The sequence below is a fragment of the Vulpes vulpes genome, chromosome 6 (genome assembly GCF_048418805.1).
Source record: "Vulpes vulpes isolate BD-2025 chromosome 6, VulVul3, whole genome shotgun sequence".
NCBI lineage: Eukaryota > Metazoa > Chordata > Mammalia > Carnivora > Canidae > Vulpes > Vulpes vulpes.
The window spans coordinates 60,199,877-60,214,006 of NC_132785.1; the positions used below are offsets into that span (position 1 = coordinate 60,199,877).

General features: G+C 48.2%; 1 protein-coding gene across 19 annotated transcripts in view; it reads left to right on the forward strand.

Annotated features, from left to right (window-relative positions):
• Window positions 1–14,130, forward strand: part of ATP11A (ATPase phospholipid transporting 11A) — a 130,038-nt gene that overhangs the window by 72,976 nt on the left and 42,932 nt on the right. For 15 of the 19 annotated variants that reach the window (XM_072761046.1, XM_072761041.1, XM_072761043.1 and 12 more), the window contains 8 exons: window positions 2,429–2,536; window positions 4,414–4,542; window positions 6,880–6,983; window positions 7,656–7,706; window positions 9,699–9,763; window positions 10,378–10,459; window positions 11,574–11,724; window positions 12,507–12,704. In XM_072761046.1, coding sequence (XP_072617147.1) covers window positions 2,429–2,536; window positions 4,414–4,542; window positions 6,880–6,983; window positions 7,656–7,706; window positions 9,699–9,763; window positions 10,378–10,459; window positions 11,574–11,724; window positions 12,507–12,704 — 888 coding nt within the window. The remainder of the gene's footprint in view (window positions 1–2,428; window positions 2,537–4,413; window positions 4,543–6,879; window positions 6,984–7,655; window positions 7,707–9,698; window positions 9,764–10,377; window positions 10,460–11,573; window positions 11,725–12,506; window positions 12,705–14,130) is intronic. The other 4 variants (XM_072761050.1, XM_072761051.1, XM_072761052.1 and 1 more) reach the window with 1 other exon arrangement.

Sequence of the window (14,130 nt, forward strand, 5' to 3'; positions counted from 1 at the left end):
GCTGCAGACTTTTGAACCTAATGGTGTTTGCATTTCAGTGTTGATAGGTGAACATTTCATTTGGGAGATCTGAGATCTGAATATTAGCTTCTAGTGAGATTATTAATGGTCAAATTCTTGCTGACAAAGCCATGTTTTTCTGATATTAGTCTTTAAATACAAATAAAGAACACATGTATTTTATAGGAGAACAGCCATGGGATGACAGTGATAGGTCAATACTGCAGAGTGATTTTTCTCTAGATTGAGAAGGAATGCAGAATGGAATCAGGTTAGCTTCTAGTGTGTGTGTGTAAACAGCGCCTCTGGGCTGCCTCCTGCCAGCACTGCTCATCTTCAATATGAGAATGTCAGCACGAGTACTTTTTTAATACAGAACTGTGAGGAGCATTTAAGGATGTCTTCATTTCAATTTGGGTTTTATATCTCATTCACCAGTAATCTGGAAATAAAGATTTGAACAAAATGATTTTACTTCATGCCCATTAGATTGGCTTTTAAATGTTAAAAGCCTAAAGAGCAACCAGGGATGATAATGTGGTGAAGCTCATGCACCTCTGCTGATGGGAGCGTGGTGGTGCCATCTTGGAAAACCATTTGTCAGTAACTGATGGAGTGGAGACCATGAATGCTGGGACCCATAGTCTAGAGGGTGTCTGATATATGCAATTAGTGCATATCATATGCATCTCAGAATAGGCTACAGAGGTCCGGCAACATGTCCTGGGATGTTCATAGCAGGCCTCTTTGTGGAAGAGAAACTAGGGACAAGCTGTCATTCAGTGAGGCAACGGGTGGCACATCTGTTGTGCATATGGCGGGTACAGTACAGTGACTCAGATGAATGAGCCTCGTTGTGTGGAAAAATATGTCAAGTGGCAAAGGAAATATGTAGTGTATCGTACTCATGCTTTGTAAACACTTACAGCAACACTTCAGTTGTTTGTGATGCACACACGTCCTAAGAGTGTAGAACCAGGGACAGGAAGGAGGCTTTTTGAGGAGGAAGAGCCAGAAGGGGCACAGAATGGAGGGGTTGGGTGTGTGGGTCATCTCTGAAGAGCTCTGAGTGTCGGGCACGCTAGAGCTAGGTGCTTCCACTTCTCTCTGTATTTTTGGAAGAACAATCCTCCTTCTTGTAGAGCACCACATGAGGGCCTTAAGATGGGTGTGGAGGAGGAGACCGCCGCTCTTGAAAGTCGGCGGTAGTGTGAGGAGGCAGAAGGTCCCATGGGGCCTTGCCCCGTCCTGCACCCCCTCACCCCATTCCTGGGGGTACCTGGCTTCCCACATTCCACCTGCCTCTGCCCCCTGCTCCTCACCTCCCCAGACCTCAGGCCACCCCCAATGCCTGGCACTGGATGAGTCGGGTGGCGCTCCGCCCTCCCCTCAGCCCTGGTTCTCCAGTGACCCTGGCCCCCACACACGGGGGATCCAATGCCCTTCCTTGCGACTCAGGGAGCCCCTGTGGGGAGCCAGTCACCTGGCTGGACCCAGATGTGCCTCTTCCTACCAAGGCACTAAACTAGGTTTCTGAAGAGCATCTGACCCCCTCTGTTCCAATGTCTAGTGGCTTCAGAGAGTCAGGCAAAGCCCTCCCCAGCTGCCCACGGACCTTTCCTGCATGGTGTTCTGCATGCCCCATGCCATCTTCCGCCCTCCAGGCGGGCTGGGCCCACTCCCCACCCCTGTCCCATCCTGCCCCCTCCTGCTATTTCCTGTGGTCTCACCTCTGCATTTCCGGGCAAGCACTGAGCATGCCCTGGGGCCTGGCTTAGCCCCTTCTGCTCTGAGCCCCCTGTACACACATTTGCACACGAGTGCCGTGGGGGTTGCAGGGTGCCTGTGATGGGGCCTGTGACATGCTCACAGTCAGGATCCAGGGGAGGCTTACTCCTGGGTCTGCAGAGAGGGGAACTGAAGACCCTCACCCTGGTCCTCCTGCCTAAGGGAGGCCCCAGCCACAGTGCAGGCAGTGGGGAGCTCTACGTGGTCATCCCAAGAGACTCAAGCACACACAGTAGATGCGTGTCCCATGGGAGAAGACTCAGAAGCCCTCCAGCAAACGGGGGGATGTTGAACTCCCAGGGGCGGCCTCAGGACTTGAATCCTGATCACTGCTGGTGTAAGAATACAGGCACCAGCCCTCTGGAGGAATGGACAGGCCAACCCGGTGGTCAGGGCCAGGAAGAAGTGGGTAGATGTAGGGTTCAGTTAAGGTGAAAGCCCGGGACTCCTGGTAGGTGGCTGCTGGGTGTCAGGAAGGGTGACTTCTGGTTTTAGGGCAGCCTTGCTTGCCCCGAGGCTGAAGCTGGCTGCATGGCACCCGCAGCTGCGGCCCATCCGGCAAAGTCCAGAGCAGCCGGCCTGGGGCCGAAGACCCTCCATGGGGTACTGCTCCACTGTGTGGCTGTCTTCTGTCCCTCAGGGCTATGAGGACTGGCTTCGCCACAAGGCAGACAATGCCATGAACCAGTGCCCTGTGCATTTCATCCAGCATGGAAAGCTAGTCCGGAAGCAGAGCCGAAAGCTGAGGGTGAGTAATCCTGGCACAGTTCTTCAGCCCAAACCAAAGCCCAAAAAGCAGCAGCGTGAACAGGGTTTCATTTGAGGAAAACTGAGCCTAGAACCGCTGCTTTACTGAGTTTGGGCCCGGCCGCTTCCCCAAACCCGTCTCACTGAAGGCAGGCTCCTGCCACGATCTGCTTTGTTTAACTTCAATTTTTACTTATTGGAAGTTGTAATAAGCTTTCTTCTTTAGAGCTGTTTAATTTCACAGATCCCATCAGGGCAGTCTGGGCTCTAGGAGGTTGCTCCACACAGTCATGGTAGAGGATGCTCTGGGACACCATGAGCAAACACGTTCTCAAACATGTAGAGTCATGTGAACGGGAATTCCACTGCTTGGAAACTGTGAAATTAGGAATGGCAGCCTCACTGCAGGTTGTTTTAACTCCCTGTTTCAGTGGGCCATGGGTATAAGTGACGTATCTTCATCTGCTTAAACATTGTTTATGTCACCTGTGTGGATGATTTTCACACCTGCTCAAGCCAGTGGGAAGTACCTGCACGTGCACCAGCAAGTGGTACAGTTGCTCAGGCTAGTCCCTGGGGACTGTGAGCTGTGAGTCCTGGATGGAGCCTAGCTGCGTCTCACCTCTGAAGCCCTCTCCCCCACTCTCTGCCACCCCCCTTCCCCACCCTCTCCCCCACCATTCTCCACTCCCCATCCCCTCCCCTCCTTCATCCTCTCATTCCCTTCCTGACCCCTCACCCTGTGCCCACCCTCCACTCCCCCTCCATCCCCAACCCATTCCCCCCGCCCACCCAACCCAGGATCCACCCGGGGGCCTGCTCACGTGTCACCAGTACATGGCCACCTTTATTAACCTTGTCTAACATGTACCATACACACAATGCACACATTTTCTTTGTTGTTTTTAAATTTACATATTTTTTTAAGCAATTTCTACACCCCGTGCAGGGCTTGAACTCATGAACCCTGAGATAAGAATCTCATATTCTACCATTGGAGCCAGCCAAGCACCCCTACAACTTCTTTGTTTTATAAAACTCACCATCCAGGAATTCTGACTGAGCTCCCATCACTTGGTCTTGACTGGTGATTCTTTCCTGGCCATCAGGGGTCTGGGAAGGAATTGTGGTGGGCCCTGGGCACGTTACCAGGCTTCTTCAGGCCCCAGGCCCTATGTGCACTTTCCCTTAGAGACCATATATCCTTTGCAAAGCCTTCTATGCTCCTAGTAAATAGACCTAAATAGCATCAGCAGAAAATTGTTTTTTTAATGCCTTGATGTTCTGGGGCCAATGTCTGCTCTCTACCTGGGCAGCTGGAACGAGAGGCTGTGCCCTGACAGTGTGAGACAGGGCCAGCCTGCAGAGGTGCCAAGACCATTGCAGAAGAGAGCCTACGATGGTCCATCTAAGGTTCTGTCCTCTCAAGAACATCATGGCGTAAATGGAACACCCAGGCCGCATTTGCGGCCTGGCTCTTCTGTCCAGCTGCATTCCTTGGAGTCCCAGCCCACCTGGGCATCAGGAACAGCCCCATCACGGCCTCCTCGCATCCACCAGGAGGGTATATTGTTATCTTGCAGGAATAATTCCCACGCAGACTCATTATAAACACATGTGCAGTGTGTGATGCCAACCATGTGTTGTGCCTGGCTTGGGCTCAATCAAGGATAATCCTGTCATGGGATTTTGTCTATGGTTCCACTGCACGTTATTCTGTCATAATGTGCATTGATGCTTCATGGGTCTGAAGTTGGCACATTGAAACCCCACCTAATCGTCCCAGATTTTGGCAGAATCCCTGCAAACAGTCTTCCCTAGGATGTTTTAGCACCCACACAGGGCTGGGCCACCACACAGAGCCTGTCTGTCCTGCAGGTTGGAGACATCGTCATGGTCAAGGAGGACGAGACCTTCCCCTGTGACCTGATTTTCCTCTCCAGCAGCCGCGGAGATGGGACCTGCCATGTGACAACCGCCAGCTTAGACGGAGAATCCAGTCACAAAGTACCGTGCCTTTTATTTGGGGCCCTGGGCAGGGCACTGTTCCAGCCATACTGTGTGGCCAGCCGCTGTGGCACCATGTTTGCAAACCCCATGTTTTCAGGGGTTGTGGAAAGACCAGGGGTACTGTGGCAGCCATGAGGCCCCTCACTTTGCTTCTCCCTACATCCCGCCGTTTCTTGTCCCCACTCAGTCCTTAACCGCCAGCCACCCCAGGTTCAGAGAAATAACTTCATGTTATTTCTTAGCTGTGTCATTTAGGGAAAGGGGACCAGATTAAGGATGCAGTGAGTAGATTATGGGAATTTTGAAAATTTTCATTTTACTAGTCAAAATTAGTGTCTTCACTACACTGGAATTCTGTGAAAAGCCACTTAAGAGGGTAGGTTTTTGATGACTATCACTTTAATAAGTGTCTTCTTGTTAAAATATCTTAATAAGGATTTTCTGAAGTTATAATAAGTAATTATATCTTATTCTCAGTACGGAATTCTGTACTGCCAGTTGGTGCTACAAAACTTTAATTAAGCATCACATATGAATAGAACGTATCACTATTTTAAGGATTTCTTTTTTTTTTTTTTTTAAATGAGAGCTTCCAAGGAATTTGGGAAAGTGAGCATGGCTCAGTGGAGCCAACCATGTGTGAGGCATTGACAAACGGCAATTAATGATGGGGTTTCTGCGATGGGAAAGAGATATTTTCTTTCTTTTATGGATAATTCATATCATTCTATAAACCCTTGGGGATTTGGGGGCACCTTTCCTATATACATATCCTGAGAGGGCTAACATTCTGGCACGATTTTTTTTTAATTTTTTTTAATTTTTTTTTTATTTATGATAGTCACAGAGAGAGAGAGAGAGAGAGAGAGAGAGAGAGAGGCAGAGACACAGGCAGAGGGAGAAGCAGGCTCCACGCACTGGGAGCCCGATGTGGGATTCGATCCTGGGTCTCCAGGATCGCGCCCTGGGCCAAAGGCAGGCGCCAAACCGCTGCGCCACCCAGGGATCCCTCTGGCACGATTGATTGTAAACAACAGAAATTTTGGGGGTGGAAGCCCCCAGGAGAGTCGGGCAACTATGGTGTCAGGTATCTGGAGCATGTGGATCATGTTCCCGTGTCCCTGACACCCAGCAAGCCCCGAGTACCCAGGCTGTGGGCATCAGGCTGCCCCTTGCACCTGTCTTGCAGGAGGATGCAGGAGGGATGTCCTGTCATCGCTAGTGAGCGGCTGTGGCAGGTGTCCGGCTAGACTCCTGAGCTGGTGATGAGACGTAATGGCCATTGTCTTGTCTAGAACTGGCAGGCACTCCACTGCAGCTTTTGTGCCGATTGTGATCAGCATCCTGTGTGTGTGCTTTTTGATGCCACTTCTGCACATTTGTTTGGCCTGAACTCTTTCCTTAAAAGGCAGTGGGGCTCCTGCACTGGTCATGGCTACAGCCTCTGTGATCTTGGGCAGGCAGTTTTAACTTTTGCAGTTTTCACATCTGTAGAATGGGGACAGACCTGTCTTCCAGGGGCTCTTGTGAGCATACGCTTAGAAAGTTTCCCAACATGCCAGGTGCACAGTAGGTGCTCCAAAGTGTTATAAATGCTGCTGCTGCCATGGTTTATCTCCCACCTGCCTTGATCCATGTCCTTCTCCCCCGCCCCCAAGCACTTGGTTGCTGGGAGGACAAGAGGACATTCAGAGATGCGCTGTCTCCAGCAGGCCCTTGCTCAGACTCTGAGCCCACCCTGTCCATGTTAGCGATGCTGTTGGGGCCAGTGCCTCAATATTGCCTGGGTTGTGTTAGAAATGCCATTCTTGGGCCCCCTGGACCCACCACATTGGGAACCGGTGCCCTGCAAGCATTCCAGGGTGCAAAGTATGCTCAGGTTCACAGAACCATGCAGGGAATGCTTATGCTCTCCAGCAGTGCCAGGCCTGTGCAGTGTGTGATGCCAAGGACAGCGTGGTGCACATGGTAGGGCATCATATGAGGGAAAGGAACATCAGGTCCTAGATTTCTTTTCTGACTGGTCTCCATCACAGTGAAGTTGAGAGCAGTGGGCAGGAGTAGAAGGGTTTTCCAGTCCCTGATGAAGGACTACCAGTGGCACCTGGTGATTCTTTAACTTGTTAACATTCGCAAACTCTGTTGTATATTTGCTGGTATGTGACTTCCGAGTCTACTTCCACGTTTTCTCTGACACAGTACCTAGGGTTTGTGAGCAGGCTCGGTTACAGGCACAGCAGGTAGCACATGGTGCTGCCCCCACATCAGGGGCACTGGCTGCCACGTGCGTGTCCCCTGCTTGGTTGTGAACTCACCTTTCTTGTCAATCTGCAGACTCACTACGCCGTTCAAGATACTAAGGGGTTTCATACAGAAGAGGATATAGATGGCTTGCACGCCACTATTGAGTGTGAGCAGCCCCAGCCTGACCTGTATAAGTAAGTCTGTCTGTGTTCCCCACATTTGGTGCCCTCCCCCCACCTGCTGTTCTCTCCACCCTGCCCCAACCAGCGCTGCGCTTGTCTGGGAAGAGAATGTACGTAGCTGCTTAAAAATTAAGACCAAGCCAGAAATAGCATACTTAACATTTTCATAGTCCAGCAACATTAAAATCTATAGCTATTTATGGAAATATTTGGCCTGGCTTAATGGAACTAAGTTTATTGAAGAAAACATAATTTTCTGTGATTTGAGAAACAATTTTAAGGAAAATCTTTAGAGTGATCACAGGCTAATAAGGATAGATAGTAAAACAAGAATGGGTGGGGGGTGCCCAGTTGGCTTCTTTGGTGAAATATCTGCCTTCAGCTTAGGTCATGATCTTGGGTCCTGGGATTGAGCCCTGCGTCAGGCTCCCTGCTCTGCAGGAAGCCTGTGTCTCCCGCTGCCCCACCCTCAAGCTCCTGCACACACGTTTGCGCTCTCTCTTTCAAATAAACCTTAAAAGAAAGAAGAAAGAGGGAGGAAGCCAATGAGCTTTTGACCAAGAACCCAGCCCTCAAGTAGAGTGCACTTCCCTCCTGGAAGCAGGAAGTGTCTCTGGACAACAGGCACCTGACCTGCCTCCCCCACCCAGCTGCTCAGCACTGACCTGGCTTCTCTATTGCCAGGTTTGTCGGCCGCATCAACGTCTACAATGACCGGAACGACCCCGTGGTGAGGTGAGGACAGATGCGCTATTTCCATTAAAGTGAAATTTTCTATTACAGATCAGAGGCTTTCAGCGTTGCTATTCTGTTGGGTTTTAGAAGTAGAATTCTGCTTTACCAATGGTCCAGGTTCTGCTGTCTTCTCTGGTTTCTCTTGTTCATGCCAACAAACTTCCGAGTGTGATGACACTCATGGAAGATACTGTCTCACCATGTTAGGAGCCTGTGACGGTGAGCCTCTGTCCCTGTGAGAAATGCCCTCAACTTTTATAGACGAGTGTGTCTTCAACCATGAAGCTGAGCAATTTCTGACGAGGAGGCCATGTTATTGGAATGTATGCATCTACTCACAATCATCACTGGGACACACTTTTGGCTCTAGATTCTGTCTAGATTTAAGGGGATGTGTCTCATCTGGGGACCGTGCAGGTGGCAGGTGGGTGTGCTTACCTGTTTCATCATAGCGGCCTGGGATCTCTCACACCCATGGGTTGTGGACAAGGACCCACACCAGCCAGGTGGCTACACACCGGAGCCAGCCAGTGGCTGGACACATGTGGTCCACTCTCACCTCACACTGGCTCTCTGCATCCCCAGGCCTGTGGATATGTCTTCTGGGCATCATTTCCAGATCTAGCAGGTCTTTGCTATTGGGCTGATCGAGATGGATGGTTTAGGAAGTTGACTTTGAGTAGGATTCAGAGTTGACCTATAACTCCCTCCCCTGGGGTTGGAGAAATCATTTTTCTTCCCACTTAAGTGGTCTCCAGGTTGTCCATGTCCTGGTATTACCTTGTGTGTCAAGGAGAGCAATTGCCTGGAAGTAGAAATAATCCCTGCAAGATATTGATGGCAAATAAATGGCCCCTGAAATATCAGACCTGGGCGCCTCTCCTTGTGAGGCTCTTCAAATTGCTTGTTTCATGGAAGTGATTTGTGTGCCTCTCACTTTATTGTTGATCAGCACGTTTGTGGGTGCTTCTGAGAGGTCGTGAAGGCATGGCCATGGTCTTCTCTAAATAGGCACAGGTCTCCCAGGACACTTCTAATTTCTGTGTAGAACAACCCGTACTTCTGTGTCTCATGAGCAGTTGTCTTAATAGATTTAGATTTATGCAGACTGCTGCTAGGATCAATCAGAAGTAAGCACTGCCAGCTTCTCATGCTTCAAGTTCAAAGTTTAATGCTGAGTAGCTTGGGAAGGTAATAACTAATATACTTCACATTTTGATACTAATTCTTTACTCTGCAAAGGAAATTGGTAGAATACTGGCAGCAGCAACATTCGCGAGTTGCATTCTTCTTACTCTCTTTTACTCTTGGAAAATGAGAAGAAATGAGGAATGGAGCCCACAGGAACATGACCCCCTAAAGGCAGAGATTTGGTCTGTTGCTCGCTGCTGAGTCTCGAGTGCTGAGGGCCCTGCTTGTTCCTTCCTGAGTGGTTTTTACCTTTCTTGGTAGTTGCTTCCCCAGAGTAGCAGGTGCAGGGGTGGCTCCAGATCTGGAGACCATGGGCATGCAGAGAGGGTCTGTGTGTGCTTGACTGCCCATGTTGACCAATGCACAGTGTTCCCAGCCCTCATGTTGGGAAGTAAGACCAGATCCCATGAAACTTGTGGAGCCTCCCCGAGGATGTGGTGGGAATAGCTGGATCCTCTTGAATCACAGACATCACCTTCTCTGGCCCATTGGTTGGTCTGGTGAGCTGGGAGCCCACATTCCTGACAAGGCCTCACACAGTGTGGAGCCCCACCAGAGAGCAGGCACTGCGAAGTGCCAACCCACTGGGGCCTTCCACAGAGCAGGTCTTACCCTCCCAGGGTGAAGGCCACACACCCTTACACGGAGCCAGGCTAACTTTCATAATCCAGATAGAAGCTACTCTGCATTTAAATGATTTCCTCTTGACATCAAGTCTATTAAATGCAGGCCTCAATTTTCCTACCCCAGAGCACCTTCTGTGTGTTCCATTGCTCTGCTTTGGTCCTTCTGTGTCTGCAGGCCGCTGGGGTCAGAGAACTTGCTTCTCAGAGGAGCCACACTGAAGAACACCGAGAAGATCTTCGGTCAGTGTCTCAGTTAGTGAATTATACTAATAGCTTCTAAAATTAAGGGTGCGTGGAGCAGTTAAAGTTCGTAGTGCTCCCATGAATGCATCTCTCTGTGCTCTGCGGTAGACTCTGGCAGCAGTGATCAGCCAGTACTGGTGGATCGCCAAGGCCCACAAAGCAGTGGGGTCTGAGGGTTGCTTGCATGTGAAGTGCCTGTAGTTTCCGACTCAGAAACCTAAATTTATGTTTCACAATACAGTTCTGCAGGAGATTTCTTTTAATGGCTGTATTTCTTTGCTATTATCTCCCATCTGTATGGGTTATTTCTGTCTTTTAATTGAGACAACTAAAAAACATGCGGATGTACCCTATTGTCAAAAAATTCAACATAGTAAAATCTGAGCTTCAAGAAAAAGTAGAGCTTGATTTCTATGCAGGAAAAAAAAAAGTATTTCTATAGTCTGAGGAATCCTGTTAGACTCTTTGTGAACAGCTAGCTTGCCTAATGAAATTTAAAATAGGATTTATTTTCTCCAAAATTTCATTTTACTGCAGCTGTGTGTAACTTCCTATGTAAAGGCAAGATGTGCCTGTGCTATTGTTCTAACATTGACTCTTCTGGTTTACAGGTGTTGCTATTTACACAGGCATGGAAACCAAGATGGCATTAAATTATCAATCAAAATCCCAGAAACGATCTGCTGTAGAAAAGTAAGTCTCAGTACCCCCTTTGAAGTGCATAGAGCTCCATGACCTAAAACCATCTTGAGCCCCAATAGACATGAAAGCATTTTCCTTTTGGCTTCATTAGCAATTTTGTCATGGTCTCTAGGGAACTGGTAGTGCTGGGTATTTATATCAACAGTCTTGTTCTATGGGGATGCAAATGGCCACACACCTTTAGCCCAAGTCTGCAGGCTTCCTCATATGGACGTCTTAAGTCCTGCAGCTCCTCTTGCCAATTCATGAAAATGTTAAAATTGGGTCACTTTTGACTTTGAGTTGTTGGAAACTGTATGTTTTCCTGAGGAAAGCTTGAGCAGAGAGAAAACAGTGTTCTTTTCATGAAACAGTAAAATCCTTACAATGACAAGCCAAGGACAGAGTTGAATTTGTGAGAAGATGTGGCCCAGAATTTTGTCTTCTTTGCCTTTTGTTCAAGTGTATTCCTGACTTGAAGTGATTATAAATTATTTAATAAGAACTATGTGGGACTTGGAGATCTTTGGGAAGACTGCCTGCTCTTACCAAGTTGGTCTCAGGATGCAATCATGGGTCTCTGTCCGTCGACGGCTGTACCAGATATGAAAATGGAGATTTGGCTCTTGATAAGCAAGAATGCTTTACTTCCAGATGTCTACATTGATGTATGGGTTTCAGAAATAGATACTGGAAAATCAAGGCTTTTTCACAAGATCTGCTAAGACACTAGCCAGGGATTCAGTACTTTTCCAGTTCAGAGGGCATTCCCTCCCTTCTTCCCAGTGGTTATTTCTAAACCTGGACCTCACTGGTTGACACTTAGTGGCAGAAGAAATGACTTCTGGATATCCTGAATCTTAGACTCCTAGACCATGCAGTCACCAGTGTGGCTGCATGCACCACTCTCTCCTGTTTTCAGAACTTTCCCTGTGGTCACAGGATGGACTCTGATATATGCAAGCTTCTGTTCTCACTTCTACTGTGCCATTGGTGGTGGGGGGCTCCTTTAAAACATGTTCTCTGTTTCTTCACAGTGTGTTTATCTTGACGTGTGAGAAAGGTGACACACTGCTCTAGATTCTTCATCAGTCAATAACTAAGTATCGTTGGTCATGTGTTTTAGATCCATGAACGTGTTCCTCATTGTGTACCTCTGCATTCTGATTAGTAAAGCGCTGATAAACACTGTCCTGAAGTACGTATGGCAGAGCGAACCATTCCGAGATGAGCCATGGTATAATCAGAAAACCGAGTCAGAAAGACAGAGGAACCTGGTATGGAATGTGCTCCCCTTTGCAAAGTCATCAAAGATACCCTATAGGCTGTTGTTATGAAAATGTGGCAGGAGAACATGAAATCTTGATTGATGACACCTTTGTCATAGAAATGTTCACTGATTGGAAAGTCTTATCAATTGCCTCCCTACCCATAGACACTGGTTGGTCCTGTCTTGGGTATTTGAGTGTATACTCCGGGAAGGGATTGGCTCCCATGGTAAATTCATAAGGGCAGCAGCATAAACACTTCTGCTGCTACCCAGTGGAATATGCTATATTTAGAGAGTGTTCAGAAAACACTCATTAAGGATCATGAGGTAAATGGTACCTACTTATGGTAAGAAAAAGGAAAAAAAAAGAAGAATCTCAATTATAGGAAAATTATAGTAAGAATTGATTTCATTTTTCCTCAGGGGGGCTTTCAGCTTGGTTGCTCATGTTTACCAAAATTGATTTTTCCCTAAGCCAGTGTCTTAAAATAATTTTATTGAATCTCCTCTACTCAAAAGAGTATGGTCTTCTGGCTGGGCTCCCTGAGTCCAGACCTGAGCCATGTGCCTCCAGATTATACAGTCCGGCTCCTGGTCTGTGACCCTTATGGCACTAAAATCAGGTGCGGGGTGACTAAGCCGATGGCCACCCCCAAATACTACTTATCTTTGGATTTGAAATAAATGCCTGTATTTAGAAATAGCACGGGTGCAATCTGGGCAGAACTGAGTTTTAGGCCTTTGTGATGCTGGCATGGGGATGTGGGAAATCACATGGTGCTCTCTCAGTTCCTCAGGGCTTTCACAGACTTCCTGGCCTTCATGGTCCTCTTCAACTACATCATCCCCGTGTCCATGTACGTCACGGTGGAGATGCAGAAGTTCCTGGGCTCGTATTTTATCACCTGGGATGAAGAAATGTTTGACGAGGACACGGGGGAAGGACCTCTGGTCAACACATCAGATTTAAATGAAGAATTAGGACAGGTCAGTACCTTCGGGACCCTCTTCCCTGACCTGTGACCATCTGTCCCTGGGTGTCTGGGTTCTAAATGATCCCTGTTGTGAGAGCACATCATCCAGATGGTCAAATGAAAATTTTCCATTTTAACTCACTGACAAAGATGCATCCCATAATTTGTGAAACACAACAGCAAAATTTATTTTTTATGTTTTATTTACATGGCAATTGATTGTACTTTTATGCATATAATTTATGCAAAATCAGCTGTGTAGCTGCTTGATATAAGCTCACCCAACTTGGTAAGTAGTGCTTATTCTGGGCTTTCATGCTGTAAGTTTGGTGAGTCCTCCTTTACAGGCGTTACATTTAGCTCTTATGCCTGATTTCCTTCCCTGAACTCAGAGTGAGCAGTTTTCCTCGATTTAAAGATGAGCAAAGTGAGAGTTCCAATAGCTCGGTGTATTGGCAGACGTCAGACATCTCATCGCAGCCCTGCTCTTCACAGATGGTGGTGGCCGACCTCTCTGCACCTGAGCGTCTTAATCTGTAAAATGGGTGCAACACCATCTCTGCCCTGCCAGAGTGCTGCACTGATGGGGCGTCAGAGGTGTGGTGTGTGCCAGTGTGTGCTGGAGTCGCCACAGGGAGGTTGCCAGCCAGGGCTGCCTGGATGAGGGGCCGAGCCTGTGCACACCTGTCTGCCAGACCCAAACCTCACTCCTTTTCTGGGACATAGTTCCAGCAAGGTCTGCCATCATGGCCTGACCCCTTCCTGGCCTTTACGGGGCAGTGAAGAGCATTTGGTAAATGGTAGTTCACTCATTAAAAACAAAACAAAACAAAAAACGAAGAAATTTGGGGGGAATATTTTTGCAAACAGGGCCATTCTAAAGATTTTATTTGAGAAAGAGAAAGCATGCCAGGGGGAGGGGCAGAGGGAGAGAATCCTGAGCCAATGCAGGGCTCGAGCTCACGACCCCTGGATCATGACCTGAGGCAAAATGAAGACTCAGATGCTTCACTGACTGACCCACCAAAGCCCCCTGCAAACAGGGCCATTTTAACCTGGCAGCTGAAATCTGCGCCTTGTTGCCCCAAGAGGCAGTCTGTAAGTAGATGCTTAGGCTCAGACCAACTGCCTTCACCCCCTGGGGTCATGGGTACTTGTTACCAAGAGATGACTTGCTTACTGATGAGCATGACTTTCAGAGTGTCCCTCCAGTGCATGCTGCAGCCGAGACTGGAGTCCAGTCCCAGACAGCCCCTCGGAAAATGCGACTCATTTGCCCAGCACTAGGATAGTTTCATGTCTACGTATTTCACATCCTTGGTAACAATACATGATATGTGTTATGTGTTCTTGAGAAAATCTTAGAGGAAAGCAGTTTTCTGTAACAAGAAAAGCGAGAAGTGGTGTTTAGTACAGCATATCTGACTCAAATTATCTTG